The 17,118-nt window shown below is 37.2% G+C and overlaps 1 protein-coding gene across 3 annotated transcripts in view; it reads right to left on the bottom strand.

Annotated features, from left to right (window-relative positions):
* Positions 1–1,063: 1,063 nt before the first annotated feature.
* LOC124155900 (clavesin-1-like) overlaps positions 1,064–17,118 on the bottom strand; it is a 94,702-nt gene continuing 78,647 nt past the window's right edge. For all 3 annotated transcript variants that reach the window (XM_046530092.1, XM_046530093.1, XM_046530091.1), the window contains 4 exons: positions 7,400–7,652; positions 5,768–5,878; positions 4,696–4,801; positions 1,064–1,832 (listed from right to left, as the gene is read on the bottom strand). In XM_046530092.1, coding sequence (XP_046386048.1) covers positions 1,660–1,832; positions 4,696–4,801; positions 5,768–5,878; positions 7,400–7,652 — 643 coding nt within the window. In that variant the 3' untranslated portion in view covers positions 1,064–1,659. The remainder of the gene's footprint in view (positions 1,833–4,695; positions 4,802–5,767; positions 5,879–7,399; positions 7,653–17,118) is intronic.

Below are 17,118 nucleotides of genomic sequence, written 5' to 3' on the forward strand. Positions count from 1 at the left end.
AAAACTGGGCTCTCTCAAGATTTTCGGCATATCACCTGAGATATGAAGGTCATATAGGTACCCTGAAATGTCGATTATAGAAAACTTTACAATTATTACGAACATTGCCCCTACAAGTGATTGCAATACCATGCCATTCATCACCACTGGTGAAAGAGCAGTCAAAAACGGTCAATTCAGGTCGCGAGTGACGATCATCAACCGCGACATCTTCGAAGAATGATAGCGATTGGACTGTGTTTGAGAATGACCTATGCAATGAACAATCACGAATGACCTATGCAATGAACAATCACGAATGACCTACTGGCTGGCGATTGACGGAGAACGACCACGATCACGAATGACCTGTGTCTAGATACTCGCGATGAAACAATCATGAATGACTGACGATCGCGACTGATGGAGAACGTCCACAGTCATGAACGACCGACGTGAGGAAATGACCCTCTCGGTCATCTGAATGATCCCGTTCACCAATCTATCTCAGAGATGACCCTGGTCATCGTTCGATCGTTCATGACCGACCCATCACTAGACGGCACGAATAATCGGAAAACATGGATAACCCAAACTTTCACTTAATTGTCTTGCAATGTTCACAATTTACCTTAAGCAAACAATTTATTATTAATTATGCAGTTATTCTGTTATTTTAGAGTGCTTCCCGGACTCAATGAGAGCTTTCTTTGCCAGTTCATGATATTTTTAGCGGCGGTAACATGCTTCCACTCGTATTATTAATGCTTTATGTAAGGCCTGGTTTTGAAAACCACACATTGGTGGCTGTGTTATCACTGACTGCGAGGCTTGGAAAACAGGAGCAGGATTCTGGTGATTTTGCGTCTGATTTAAAAAAAATAAAAATCACGGAAAAAATTGAGCGAGAGTGAAAATCATTCATGGATAATCCTCAACCCGGATTAACCACAGCCGGATAATCGGGAGTTTGCCGTATTAGAATCCTTGCTTTGGTTCCATGTGACTTATTTGCTGTGAGTCAAATCTTGTTTTAGAGTAATTTTTGATAGGATTGTTGTGGAGCCAAAAAAATTAGTCTGCATCCATTTACATGATGTAAATTTAATTTTACTATTTACAATTTTCTTAATACATAATAACTAACAATAACATATTTAACAGTATTCTTCTTTGCTTTCTTTACAGTAGTACCACCATTAATTTCATACCCAATTTAGTAAATTTGAGAGTTGGCTTGCTTATGAAGTTAGCTGCCAAATCAGGCAGGTCTTCAATCTTTGGTGCATACACAAGCTTCCTTTAGTTTCAAAAAATATTTTTATGTTTTAACAGTCAATGATATTTAACAAACTGACCTACAGGATGCTTTTGCCACTGGTGATTCACATATTTAAATAATCAGAGATTCTTTGAATTATATTTGTCATGCTTCTATTAATTGCATCTTTCATTCACTAGGCGAGAACTTTCAAGAACTCCACTTTTTGTCATTTTCTCTCCTGCCTAAGGGTGAGACTTATCATGACGACACCATTGTCTCATTTTTCATGAATACTGCCCCTGGGAATGCTTCTTCTGGTGCTATCTGGCAGTATAGTGATGCACTGGCAGTATGTCATGAGCTTTTCAAGTGTTCAGAGCTGTCATTATAATGTTTCACTTGGGTAATCTGGACTTTCAGTCGATATTTAGCCGACGAAATGATCCTTCCCAACCAAATTCGCACTCGTTTTTGTTGTACGCATTTCCAAAACTCTTGATTGGACTTATTCGTTTGGAGGAGTCTGCCTTGATTGATTCATGGGTCAGGAACCAGTCACGGTAACTTTCAAGCTTCTTCATCCACTGACCTATTAAAAGGAAGAAAATGAGGTTTTAAAATCTACCCTTGAAAGTGCAAACTTTTTTATTAAAATGCATCAATAATGTTTCCTTAATTCGCTTTTCACACATTCCTTATTTCTTTCTATTTAAGGTAAATGCATAGAAAAGAATTGATTTGTGCATATAGGTATTAAAGGTGAAAATTGATTTACTTTTAACTTAATCTAAGAGTAATTATATCAATTCAATATAGGTGCTTTACCCTATTAATTCTTTAGTTATTTGTAAATTAATACTGTGGTAAGTTCAAATAAATTAGTTATGTAATCACATTCACCACGCCATTGTTGTAACACAAGTTAAGCTGCTGAATAAAAAATTGTCAGTTCAAGTAATTTCCTAATTTCAAGTTAAACAGTTTTTATGTAGTACACAGTCCTGGGCAATAGAGGATGCAGTGTTATGCCCTGTTCATAAGATAGCGTGTGTGTCACGAAAGACTAGGAAGTGTTGATTGTTCTCTCATTTGTATGCTGTGAGCCCTAATTTTGTCTCAAAATTAAGGATCTAGTCTTTTACAAACCATCTTAAATGTATGTTTATTTGTAATGTATGCTTTTAAAAGTTGGAATAATGTATTTGTTTTGTTGAACTTTTTAGTCCCATAAGTTGCAAAGGCATATGAGGGAGACATTTCTTTTGGGTTCACTTCTGTGTTGTTCTATAATATTTATTTGCTGTAAGAGTAGACTGGAACACTCGAAAAACATATCTCTTTCCCCTGTGAACGCAGATAAAAGACCTGTGTCATCCGCTGTACTCTATGAGAATTTGTTTGAAAAAGATTCCTGCTGATCCTACGGATCTTAAAATCTGGAAAAAGTATATCTGAATACATATATGTATAGTAATATCTTAGTAAAATTAGACATTGCAATGCATATTTCACTGAGTTCAGCTCAGTGGAAATATTGCAATGTCTAATTTTACTAATATTAAGAACTTCCACCACATCGTGCCTCACATCATACAAGATAATAGTAATATCTGACTATTGTAATATCTGATTATGTATAGCAATACCTGAATATAGTAATATCTGAATATATCATAATAGAGTGGTGTGAGGAATATTATGTTTATTCTTGTTTTGCATTGGATAGTAATTAATTTTATTATCATCTATGATCATTTTAATTTTTAATTGAATTTTTCAATGGTTGTCGCGTTTGACTCATCCAGATTTAGCTTTGTGATGTACAGTTTAGGACCTCAAATCCGGAATCCAGAAACTCGGAAAACCAAAAATCCGGAATGTTTGAATATTCCTCTGTGTAGTGTTTTGACTGGGGACCTCCTGGCACCGCCCTATGAGCCTTGTTCTGGGACGAGTAGGAAGTTAGCACATGCTTTGAACAAACGCTAACAACCTAGGCAGAGACACGTAGGGATCTCAAATATCGAGTACTAGAGCCTGAACTCATTTAGAAATTAATTAACAAAATATTGAAGCATTTGCACAGATTTAATTTCTGACTAAGGAAGGTATTGATAGATATCGCAATGTCTGCTAGCGAATGCTATCAATGAAAGCTATTGGGCATGAAGAAAAAGATGTATTTATTGCTCATTCTCATCCAGTATTATGCACGTAAAGTTTGTGCTGCGGTCATGATATGACAACTTATTCGGCAAGTTGTTTTGCCTCCTTCAATGTAGTGCACTTGAATCCATTTAAGGTGATGAATGTTCTTCTAGAGGTTGTTCGACAAAGCATCCACACTTTCACATGTAGCTAGACCTCTGCTCCTTTTACACAGCTGAGAGGATTGAGACTATATTTTCTATCCATCGCTTGCGTACTTTAGTTGCGAGGTGTACAGTGAATATTTCACAATTGATGACTGATGTACGCCAGCTTCCACATGTCTGAATGACAAGACGAGCTTTGCTATGCCAATCAATGGTTGATTGGTGATCTCCATTCATGAAAACAAAAGTAGCCATATGAAGCAATTAGCTTTGTATGAAGTGTTCAGTAAAAATAGCATGTCTGCTGACCTAAGTGATGAATATGGGGCCTGTCGCTCAATATCCAAATAATGTTTTGAATTGTATGAGTATTAAATCAATAACAAGAAAACATGTTATCACTATAATTTTGGACTTAATCATTTTCTAAGCAGTTGTTGTTAGGTTTCAAAAGTTTCCATCAGCAAAATGTAGCCACATAGAATGCAATTCACTTCACCAGACATTGATCATGTAAGCATAAAATGACATATAATGGTTTCATTTTACCACTCTTTTAAGGAATGATAAAGTAACCTTGGTGAAAGATAATTAGCATGCATACAATGGATATTTAATGTTTAAGTGATTGGTGTGTATAGTCTCCTTGAATTATCAATCTATGATTCTAGAAAATATATGAAATATTTAGTTCTGCTTTCAACTCTTCTTCCTTGATAAACAGATTTTTCTAATCTGTTCATTAGCGAGTAATGAAAACAAAATTTGATCTATTTTGTGTTGTTATATCTTTATTACCCTTGTGGGATTATATTTGGAGACTTGCAGCTATTCGTACACCTTGTTTAAGGGGCTAATAGTTATAGGTGAAAGTATCATAAATATCAAGATGGAAATGCTCCAAATTGTTTAGTCAGCTAATTCTTTGTGGAAGCTCCATCAATTTTAAGCTTGAGTAAATGCTGTCAATTAGTGCTGAATCTGCAAATATATCACTAACATTTTTTTAGGATTAACATTTTTTTGCATACGTAGGAAGGTTTTTATAATGTCCAGTCACTAATCACTCAAGATAGTTGTGCCATGCGTCTAGTTTTCAAAATTAGTGTTTCAATTGATGTATTTTTCCACACTTACCATGCAGTTTATCAATGGAATCCAATTGCCCACCATATTCAGAAGGCAACACGGAAGGATGTATCCACTTGTGAAGTGTTTCCATACCCCCAGAATGAACGTGGAACTAAATAGAGAAAATTGAAAAGGATGTGAGGTACTTAATCAGTTGTTTTTGCACATAATTAAAATAAAATCCTGTCTAGTTCTTGGGGCTAGCTATATTCCATTAGCATGGAAAATTTGCAGTTGCTTTAAACATTTCAGTATGTTTTTCAATGGTGGCAATGGTTGCATAGTAGTCTGATAGTGATACCAATGGTTTTCATCTCAGAGAAAAAATGTTTCACAGTAGGCAATTAAATTTCAAAGCGCAATTGTGATTCGTGCTCTCAATTTTGTTTCAATTTATAATATTTTAAAGTTTTTTATCTTTCTATTTCACCAAGTCAAACAGTGATATTTTTTTAGAGATTAAGTATATCAAATGAATGAACCCTATTTGTTACATTTGCTGACAATAAATAACATCAGCTTTTATTTAACTAGAAACATTTGTCAGAAAGTTGAAGCTAGTAGTGAAAATAATTTGCTTCTCTTGTGAATGTACATCCCAGTCTTTTTCACAGTGTGGCTCGGAAAAATTGACTCTGGGATCATATTCGATCCGACCCAACCATGCCACCTGGGAGATACAATCTCAACTCTACTTCACCAAACTTGCATCACCCTTATTTAATTAAATACGTAGTTTTACAAAAAATATCAAAACAATTGTGGGTTGACATGATTCACTTATGTTAAAGACTCCAATAGTAGAATTAGGTTCAAAAGTTGTAAGCAGTAATGGAATTCATTTCTGTTATCTCATATGCTTAGACTGAAGTAAAAAAAAGTAGAAAAATGGTTGTCATAGAGAAAAATTGCACCTCAATACTTACAATAAAAATTTAGGTAGATAAACTAGTAAAACATGTGATCACTATAATTTTGAACTTTTATCAGTTTCCAAGAAGTTCTTGTTAGGTTTCAAAAGTTGAGGTTCATCACTAAATAATTCATAATGAAGCAATTTAATTTGAGGCAAACTTACCCGCTGTCGCATTTTCTCCTTCATTAGGGCTTTGAAGAGATTTAGGAATTTGTCAATGTACGTAGGGGCATTGATGAAATGAAGCTGCTTGAGTCTCTGTGGATAGGCCTCCTGTGGAGTGATAAAAAAATTAGGAAAAATTCAAATTTGTTCTCCAATCAGTATGTGAAGGTTCAAAAAAAGGTTGGTAAACTGGATGAGAAAATGGACAAAAGTGGTTAGGTAATAGAATACCTATTATATGCTCTCTACTTACGCTATCTATGCTATGCTACCTATGATCTAGCCACGTTTTCTGTGACTGGATTTTTTTCTGATAGAAACAATGCTTTCCCTCAAGTTAAATAGAGAAGTAACTCAGTTATTTATTATTCTCTATGAATGAGTGAATGAAAATGAAAAATAGAGGAAATTAGCTTTCCACTCATTTTGTATGTTAAGCAGATAGTATTTAGTTAAGTATTGATCAGTACAGGTAATTATCAGTTTCTAGGAAGGAAAGTAGATTAATATATTTTTTTCTATTGGGATTTCATTAGGAGATATAAATTATAAGATTGAAAGTTATGTTAATGGGCTTTAATAATTATCTAAAAATCACAATGGAAAGAATGCCTCAGTGGAGAAATGAAATTTAGATTGTAGTCATTATACATGATTAACACTTATTATTACATGATGACCGTCAGATCGTATTATTAACTTAGAGCAATGCAATAAAATTTTAGTGCAAAATGTTCTTGATCTCAATATTCTCTGTACACATTTCATTTCTAGTGAAATCAGTCAAGTTGTTGTTGAATGCTTTGCTTTCATTTTCATTAAGTTCCTATTCCCCACTGAAGTTAATAAGCTTCAATATTTACTGAGGAAAGTTATTATTTTTCAATTTTTATTTTAAATATGGTATTTCTTTGTGAATTTATAATCTCAAATCTAGGATAGCCTTTTTCTTTTTGGGTCTTAGGAATCATGGTTCATCTTACAGTTAGAAGAGAATCGATTTGCTTTTACAAATCCTTCCTTAGGAGTTCATTATTTATTTCAATCATTAGTGATAGTGCACATTAGATTTTCCTTTGTGGGGTTATAAATAGAATGGCATTCATTTTTTGTCTTAGACTCAAGCAAATATGGTGTTTTAAATGAATCCTGATTTGGCTACACCAGATTCATTTGCTCCAGACCTTATGTTCATTACTTTTTTGTGGGCCAGTATTTTTGCCTTCCATCTATCATGACTTCTTAACACGTTGCGTACGGATGGCGAGAATTCTCGTCATTTTTTCCCAGAATATTCCGGACGGAGGACGAAGATTCTCGTCATTTAGGTGCGTCAACCTAAACAATTTTAAAGCATACAATACGTAGTCATTAGTACGTTTTCAGTTGTTGTTCGTTATTCATAATGAATTGATGCATCATAATGCTTGATTGGGTAAAGTTATATTCTAAACATTAGCTTTTTAACCATGGTTAAACCAAAGGCATTACGCCCTAATAGGCACATATTTCCAATCTCAACACCTCCACCCTGAATTCCTAGGAATTTGAATACCCCGGTACGCAACGTGTTAATGGCCCACTTACCATAGCGATTGATAGATTGCTACTACAACTACCATTTCTCACCTGAGCACAAGTGAGCACCTTCTTGATCATTGGGAATCCTAGTTTGGAAACATAGGAGAGAGAGATGTTGTTCATGTCGAAAAGGAACACATCCCCGATGATGGGCTCCTCTTCCATCAGACGTATGTCTCCAGTCATAAACACATACTTGAAGCAATCTCGGGTGTTAAATCGGTTGCCATCAGAATCCATGAATCTGTGAAGGGTTACGCGGCATCCACCAGGGGTGAGTTTGGGCAAAGGAAATGCCTGCCTGTGGATGGAAAGAAAAGATTCAGTTCATTATTCGGGGTGAATGCTGACATCTGAGTGCATTGTAGCCTTAAAGAGTTTTGGTGGATATGATGATGAGTGAAGATTTATTGTAGCATGGTATTTGGAAGAAGGGAGTAGCAGGTAAGGTTACTTAATCCAATGAGGGAATGGGATGGTGGAAATAAATGTAATGCCAGCATTATTAAAATGAAAGATGCAATGGATGTCAGTGGTGTAGCGAGGTGGGGGGTTCGGAACCCCACCCAAAATATAAAAGCACACTTACTTTGCATTACAAAAGAAAACCAAATATTGAAAAATCATGAAGTTACAAAAGATTTATTTGAAAATAAAGCTTTTTTCGATTATGAAAAGGGCTAAAATTAGTTGAAAACCCTCAACTTAGTACCTACCCTGTTTTTAAAAAATTTTCCCCCCTGGGTTTGGACCCCCCCCCCCAAACAAAATTCCTGGCTACGCCTCTGATGGATGTAGTATCAAATAAAATCAAGTCCTGCCTGATTTGTGGGCACATGAAATCAAAGGACCGGGGAAAACATAAAAAAAGGGGAAAAAGACCGTTCGTGCGGCATCGTTAGTGCGGCAGCGTACTGAAAAAATCGTTATCGGAGAAAAGTAACGCCTCGCAAAACATTTCTTTTTCCCTTCTCTCCGCCCCCGAGTGAGGTATAGTGTGTGGAGGAGTGATTCCCACGTGCTGATCCGGGCTTTCTCCCTCTCTCCCCTCGAACCACACGGCCGCGGCGGTCCCGTTATGTCATCAAGTCTGCGTGGAGTGGGTCACTTTCACCCGAAATTAAGCCTAAGGGCGATGTTGGCGGCACTACTGAACCGTATGCTTCCGAGGGCGCTTCGGCCCTCCGCCGAATTCTTAGATTCTTTCCGTATCGGCTGGCGCCCGGCGCGCCGGTGGAACGTTCAGTGTCGGCGCCTCTCTATCGGCATAGGCTGTGGCGGATCCTGCGTCCCCCCCAAGAGCTCACAGAAATTTTTAAGTTAAATCTATTTTACTTAATTAGATTAATATTGCTTATACAACAGTGTGAGTATTAATAAAATATCCCTCAGAAGACTGTAATAACCACCATTTTGAACCATTTATCTTAATTTTTTCCGGCGGAAGGCGTCCGCACCTACCACTCACCCTGGCGGGTATGCAATACTCTCAAGCCCCCTAGTATTAGTTGCGCCTGAAACCCCCCCTAGCCTTAATTCCTAGCTGCGCCCCTGAAGGGGGGAGGCTAAGTGGGGGGCATTGGGTATAACCTCCTAGCAGTAGTGGGGTTCCAAACAACGTTATCATTTTATTCAGTATAAATTGGATAACCAAGGCAGGGGGAGGGACTATATAGCTAGATTTCTCTGGATCGGGCGTAGGTGATAGTGGTACGGACTAAATCATGTATTGTAATAGGGTTTTTGTTTCTCAGCTTCTGGGCTGCAATATTTTCTGCATTACGCCGCCAAGATCCAATTCCATGCTCCGTTTAGTATGGCACATTAGGGTCAGTCCCAGTCATTTTTTAGGTGTAATGGGCAGTATATCTGCGCCACCCCCACGCGGTTTTAGCCATATAAAATTTCTAGGGTGGCTGGCTTGATTCCAGCTGCATTCTGGCTCACATAATATACTGAATTTCAGCAGGAATTTTTTAGGGTAAATATCAACTGGGGCTCGTGAATCTTAAGGAGGTAGATTTCGGAGGGGGTTATGTTCAATTGCAGGGGTACGCTTAAGACCATATCTCCCAGAAATGTCGGAAGAGAACTACTTTACCCCGCATTCCAATGCTGAAACCAGACAATTTTTACTTGCATATCATATGGGGCTTCATTTATATTTGTATTTTGGGGACACCATATAGAATGATCGTTGTGAAATGGTGAGCACTTCGGCAAATTTATTTCAGGGAAGGCTGTTATGAGCCTCCCTTCCATCCTGTGTGGGTCCGTGATGCACAATAAACATACGCAGCGTAGTGTTTTTTCTCTTTAGACAAATTTTCAACTTGGGGCTCAATGCAAATGCATCGCTGAAACCTCATGAGATGCTACTGAAAATGAAATAAAAATTACGCTAGGGTTAAGTACCAACAACCGGTGCACAGTGGTCCCAAATCGAAAAAAGCTGGCCAAAATTAATTACGCCGTTGTTATTATGTATATATTTGACCTAAAGGTCTATTCTTATTGTTTTTGACCCGCTTATTCTGAATTTATAACTATTTTTTATGTATTTGCAATAATTTTATTGCTATTTTACATTTTGTTTAAACAATTAATTTTTTTAACCTTGGAATTTGAGATTATACTGGTGATAGTAAATTAAAATTATACATATCATAAAACTGAATTAGTTATTTAAAACATACATAAATGCATATAAAATGACTGCATTGTTTATTTTTGGACAAATTTTGAACAACTTATTTTGAATGAACCAAGAGAACATTTTCTACTTTCTCATATGTTTGATCGTATTTGATACGAAAAATAAGTTAATATTAATTGGAAATTATATTATAAGTATATTATTAATATTATTGAACTGCATTAATTGTTTAAAAATTATAATATCTAATTCTAATTAAGTAGACAATTTTATAGTTCCTTGTAACGTGCCAATGGATTTGGAAGCAATTTTAAACGGGGTTCCGTATTTCACAAGTTTCAACGGAGGCATTATTACAATCATTGAAATGTTATAAACAATATTTCATAACTCCTATAACTCAAGTGAAACGCCAAATTTATTGATACGCTTGCAATAAGCTCTTTACGAAGTGAGGCATCAATTTAACGAGCACATGATTTGGTACGAAAAATTAAATGAGATTTTCCATTAATTTGGGCTTTTTTAATTATCAAAAAAATAAGTTAACATTTCTCCTTATCTTTCTCAGTCATTGTTACGAAAAAAATTTAAATACATTCATGATCACTATCCGACAAATCCTCATCACAGACGTCATCCACTCAATTCTTCCAGGATTAATAAACTCTTCTGGTAAACCTCGACTGGTAATTGAAGTAATTTCCTTCTTTGAGCCTTAGAAATACTTGATATCATTGCATCTGAAGTTAGGAGTAATCTTTTAAACAGGTCTTCATTCGTTGCTATCCAGGAAAATTTCCTTGCATGGTGCTCCCTGAATCTTCTTATGTCCTTATTCCTCGCCTCCATTGCCTCCTCGGACAAGTGGACAATAGGAAGGGCAGCTTCTTTAGATGTCCGTCTTATTGAGGAGCAAGTACTGATGTTTCGTGAAATTGCCAGAAACGATCATGGAAAGGGCTTCTTCGTGGGAGATTTTACTTTGCCTCACATCCTTGGCTCTCCAATTTGATAACACTCGCCGTGCTCTTGAGAGAGTGGTTGTTGCCACCTCATTTATTATTTTCGCCACGAACTCATCACCTTTGCTTCGATAACTCATGGATGCTCTACTGGCGATGTGCTAGCTCTAAGATCCTCCGTTATCCTTCTCTAGGCCCTTTCACTGGACTTCTCAAATTGTTTAAATAAAGGCGGAGGAAATTTCAACTTCTCATTTAGGCAGTCAGCGAACTTTCTTCTAAAAAACCTGTCATTTCTTTTTCTTTCCTTCCACCGGCGAAGATAATTTGAGAGAAAAAACATTTCTCCGCAATTTTTTTAGGATAACTTTTGAATTAACGTCCTCATCTAACTCTAACTTGTTGCTCCAGCAATCCAATAAGTATTGGTTTTTAAACGATACGGACCCTTTTCCACTTTCAAGAAATTTTTCATGCATCTCAAGGCGCGTGAAAATTTTCAGAGTTATCGAACTAAAACACTATGGGCACTCTTCTTCAACCCCACAAGTCTTCTTTAAAAAGTTCGAGGATACTCGACTTTATCAAGACTCGATCTTCACGCTTGAGGAAACTAACTTTCACGTCTTTCGTTTGGCAAAATCTGAGTAAAACTGAGTTTTGGCGAGAAAATTTCGGGCAAGCGATGTCTAGAAGTAATTTGTGGGTTCCACAGTGTGAGGTTCTCGATGCTATTATCTCCATTTTCGAGGAAATATCACATTTGAAAGGTGAAAAGGCTTACTCCGCTCATCCCCGGTGGCCAAAGTGCAATTCATAACAAGTGTACAGAGAGCGGTGGTTGTGTTTTCCCGATGGGCGCAATCAATAGCCTAGGCCTTTTCGGCCGTCGTTTGCCCTGCATGTGGTTGAGGAGGCCGCTAAGGAGGCGACAGAGGGACAATGTGCCGCGTGAGGGCGAAAACTAACCCGTCTAACGGAAGGAAAGGGTGGAGTAGCATTAAAGGGATTCTTTTTTGTTTTGAATGCATTCATGTTTTACTTACTATACTATAAGCACATCTGCGAACTTTCGTTCCATAAATATATCCTTCCACTCGAGTCCTTAAGCAATTTTTATGAGAGCATGGGCACGCGTAAATAAAAGGTAAGGTCAAATGGAAACTATTAATGATAAAACGTTCTACGTATGACAAGAGATGTTTATTCATAGGGTAAATATTTTTTGTAGAAATAAAATATCCAACAATGTTGAATAACACCCATAAATACTGGATTTCCTCGAGCCCTACCACGCGCCAGCCAGGCCGCCGCCCGCGTCAGCGCATTGTATCATTACAGTTAAATCAATGCTGAGGTCGGAGTAGCAACTAGTAGCAAAAATTTTCTTCACTACTGCGTTGCATATACTTTTCCCTTTGTATTGGTGCAAAAGACACCGTGCATTCACGTGCCTTTCTAAATGATATTGTACATTTTATTTGAAAATTCGGGTAAAAACACTAAAAGTTACAAAATATATATAAAATAGTAAACATAGTAAAATCCGAATAAAATTTATGTCTCACTATGTAATAATGTTTATATTTGTAGTTAAAAATGTTTTTGGCCAAATATATCGCGTAAAGGTTGTCCTGCATGACGCTGAACTTCCTCAAAATCGACCGATTTCACGCAACTGTGATTTTTACGGTGAATGCTCCATGTTTGACGGATCACTGCAGCCGCTCTGATGAACAAAAATACTAACTTAGTAGTGTATTTTGTAGACCATATCCTGTAGAATCCGAAAATAAGGTTAAAAAATTCCTTGAAAATTTACGAAAAAACGACTTTTGGCCAGCTTTTTTCGATTTGGGACCACTGTGCGGTGGCTCCATGATGCTGCATTTCGAGATGTTCATGAAGGGAAACGAACGAGGAGAAGCGAAAAGGTAAAGAAGAGAGTCGGAAGCAAGAATATTAAAAAAGAAGATCCTCAAGTCGACCTCCAATTGTATCATCACACACCGCGCTTTTTAATGGGTTTACAGAAGTCGCCACTCGTGTCGCCGACGGACAAAGTGAGCAGAGTTTCACGGATAAATTACGTGCAATTAGGGGTGTTAACTGAAATTAATATACATGATTATTGTGATCAATTAAAATCATACGTCTCCATGCTTTTCCTCGCAATCACACACGATATACGGCAAAAAATTGGACAAAAATTAGGATCGCATTGCACTCATCACCGCGCCGCGGACATTTTTGAAAACCGATTAAAATGCGACCGGAGTAGAAATAGGCGTTCTAAGGGATGGAATTGGGCCTTCTCTACACAGTCCCCTTGGTCGGAAGCATGTTAAACGATGGAGGAAAAGTGAATTTCGCAGAAGAGGAAAAAGGACGAATGCTCCTTCAAGGCCAGGATGCGGTGAGAAGAATGGAAAATAAATTCAAGGAGAGCAAAAATAATCTCATTTTCCTTCTATGTATTTTTATTGAAATAGAGCCCGAAGGAATGATACGGTCCCAGTTATTTTATTCATTAATTACGTATTTTCCAGAACTTAATTCACCTATGCGCGAGCATGAAACGAGTCAAATGAGAGTGCTCGAAAGGAAACACTCCTTTCACTACGTATAATTACCCCTAATTGAAGTACATTTCATAGCTTCATGACGGATATTATTAATCAGACGTAAATGTCATAATTATTTTTTTTTGCGTCTTGTAAAGGTTGATATTGCAAAAAATATGGAAGTAGAACGAAAAAAAAACTTCCAAAATGTCAGTAGCTACGCTCAAAAACCCAGAAATGATATGATGTACAATTTCCTCTCAGCAACACGAATTGTGACGATGGCTCATTCTACGTGGGCACATGTGGATTTAAGTCATTAAATTGTGGTATAAATTTCATATTATTGGTAATTGAATGTAAATTTATTTAATGTATAGCTAGTCAGCGTGGTGTTTTGTTGAGTGCACTTCACCAACCCATTTCGTAAGTGTAAAAACAATACTGGTGCCTCTTAATTTGATTAGATTGAATTTAACATGTATAATTTCTCCGTAACATGTGATGGTATTCTCGATTTAATTTGGAAAATATGTAGTCGGTAGTTAATTAGACATCACCACCAGCAGACGTAATCAACGATTGCTCGGGCTGTGGAAGTGCAATACATGTCCAATGAATAAAAATAAAATCCAAAATGATAATGTGACTCGTGATTGGTTACCCTGCACCATGACCTTAGATCGAAAAGAAATAGACAACATTATTAAATGGTGTTTTTCGCGATAGGAACCTGAAACTTTGCAGCAATAACCATTAAAAGTTGGCAATCAATGAAACGAATTTCAATTGCAATGTTAATTCGATTTTGCCTGGGTGAAGGCATACAAACATGAAAAAATAATCTCTGTAGGGCAGTGGCGCAGCAAGGGGAGTTTTGGGGGGATAAAACCCCCCCAGAGCTCAGAGAAATTTTTAAGTTTAATCCATTTTACTTAATTGGATCAGTATTACTTATAGAATAGTGTTAGGGTTAATCAAATATCCCTCAGAAAGCCGTAAAACCATTATCCTTAAAAATCTTCTGGAGGAGGGCCCCTGCAACTCCTGCTTACCCTGGCGGGTATGCAATACTCCCACACATATAAGTATTAGTTGCGCCTAAAACCCCCGCTAGCCTTAATTCTTAGCTGCGTAGGGTACGACATTTTTACTCATTCCTTGGAAAATCTTAGAGATTAAGTTCCTACTAACGTCTCGAAAAATGCCATATCATAATTTTGTCAACTTTATTTCGTTCTCTGCCCATTGTGCAGTGGCACGAACCAGTGAAAGAAACTCCCAGGTGATGGAGGTTCTTTCACGGGGAGAAGACCTTGAATGAGATGCACGACGAGGACAATGGCCGTTGTGAAAGCCATCGCATGGAAAGATAAAGACAGCTGAAGAGTTTATCCGAGAACTGCGAGCAGTGGCGCAGCGAAGGGGGGTTTTGGGGGATAAACCGCCCCCCCAGTGCTCAGAGAAATTTTTAAGTTTAATCCATTTTACTTATTTGGATCAGTATTACTTATAGAATAGTGTTAGGATTTATCAAATACCCCTCAGAAAGCCGTAAAACTCGCCAAAGATTTTGTGGAGTTTGAACTTTCTTCATCGAATTCTCCCTCTAAAAAAGCTCCTCCTTTGCTTACGCAGTTTTCTTCCTTACGTGTACTTCCACCATTTTCCTTCAGCGTAATACGCAACGAGTACGATAAGGGGAGGGGACGTTTAAAGCAGTCGTTAGGTAAATGGGCAAGGAGATGATAGATAAATTGATTTAAAAATGTTATGAAAGGGATGAGGCCCAACTGGGAATTGGAGGGAAGTTCAATTTGGGTGACACGCGGGATGATTAGCAAAATTTTCCATCGAAACCAACCTTAATCGGTAAAAAATTCTAACAATAATACCAAACATCACCAGGATTTTTTTAGAACCTGCGAATAAGTAAGGGGAAAAGGGCACCTAATATGTTGCCGGCACAGCAGATTCGAACCGATAAATGTCAACAAAATCCGTCTTTGGAGACGGGTAAAAGGGCGGGGTAGCTGTTTCCTCCACTGCCCTGGGACGCTTTAAGCCATCAATGTTGATAAAGCACTTAATCTGCTCTGATAGTTGGACCTGTAATCTGTTCATCTTCGCGAGTGGATTTGTTTCCACTGATGATAGCCCATTTGACGTAACCGGAAGACCTTCGTGCAATAAATGTACGCGAAAACCTAAGACTGGAGTTGTTGATTCAAAAGCTGATCTGTGTTTTAGTACGTTAGATGTATTTCGTTGGTAGCAATCTCAAAATCATGACTAATTTCCCCGTTTTTAAATATGAAAATTAGCATTTTTATCGATGAGCCTGATCTTGTAGGGAAAGTGATGAATGTAATTGGAGCTGCAGCCGTTAGCGTTCTCCGTGAGTGCTTTACTTCAACTATTGATGTGATTAGATTGTGTGGTTAAAAGATCGCATTCATTTTGATGGAAAGATTGTAGCATAAGCTTAACTATGCTAAATGAATCATATCAAATATAATAGTCAAAAAGCCTTTACGCATAATGAAACTATTAAATTCAGACAAATCCATAACCCTTTGAGGTGTAAATGATCTAAAGATCATTTTTTATGAGGACGGTTACAACGACGATAAAACCATCCTGAAAATAATTTTCCATCGATATATTTGCCCATTTCAGACACTCGATCAGTGCTTTGGCAAACCTGGGCAGTTGATCACTGGTCTTAAAGCTTCGAGGTGTGCTATGTTTATCACGGAAATCATTTTCACTCAGGTCGCCCAATGCTATTTTATGCACCGAAGACGGCTTAAGTCTCAGAGAGTGTTTATATACCTAGTGTAATCGTGCTGGAAAGGGTTATCTGGAATTGAAGTTGTCGTATCCATGTTTCCGACAATTCAAAAGCTTACCTCGGAAGTGGTAAATTGTTCACATATCTACCTATTTTATGCATAGTCTTTACTTACGATTATTTTCATTACTCTGTAGATCCTCAGATGTTAATACTCTGGGATTCCATTTATTCGAGTTTAATTAAATATTTTACCAAGTTCTCATCCCTTAATATAATTATGGGTATGGGTTGGTAGGAAGGCGGAAGGTGCGTGTCAGCATAGTGTTGATATATGAACCTCATTGGCTAGAGATACTTTATTTGTGTTGCATGTCAAAATGTGAGTTTACTTTGAAAAATTGGCTACGCTAAACTTGAAATTTTCTGTTATTTTGAAGATTACCTTTTTTGTGTGATGAATTTGTGATGTGTTACTCTTGAAATGTTTTCTGCTATCGGTGTAGAGAATATAATAGAATTATGTGAATATAATAGAATTATGTGAATATAATAGAATTATGTGAATATAAAGCGGTAGGAAAAAAATGGGGGGTTTACTTTGAGGGGGAATGCAATTAGAGGAGTATAGAGATGCACCTAACAATATCACCCTATCTTCCTTACTTCTGCGGGTGCTTTACACCCATTGACCAGCGTTCACTGTGGCCTTTCGTAAATATACCAGAAACATACTTTTGTGGTATAACCCCTAACCCATAAATTTCACTAAAATTTTGAATTGCATG

Source organism: Ischnura elegans, chromosome 3 (assembly GCF_921293095.1).
Source record: "Ischnura elegans chromosome 3, ioIscEleg1.1, whole genome shotgun sequence".
NCBI classification, from domain to species: domain Eukaryota; kingdom Metazoa; phylum Arthropoda; class Insecta; order Odonata; family Coenagrionidae; genus Ischnura; species Ischnura elegans.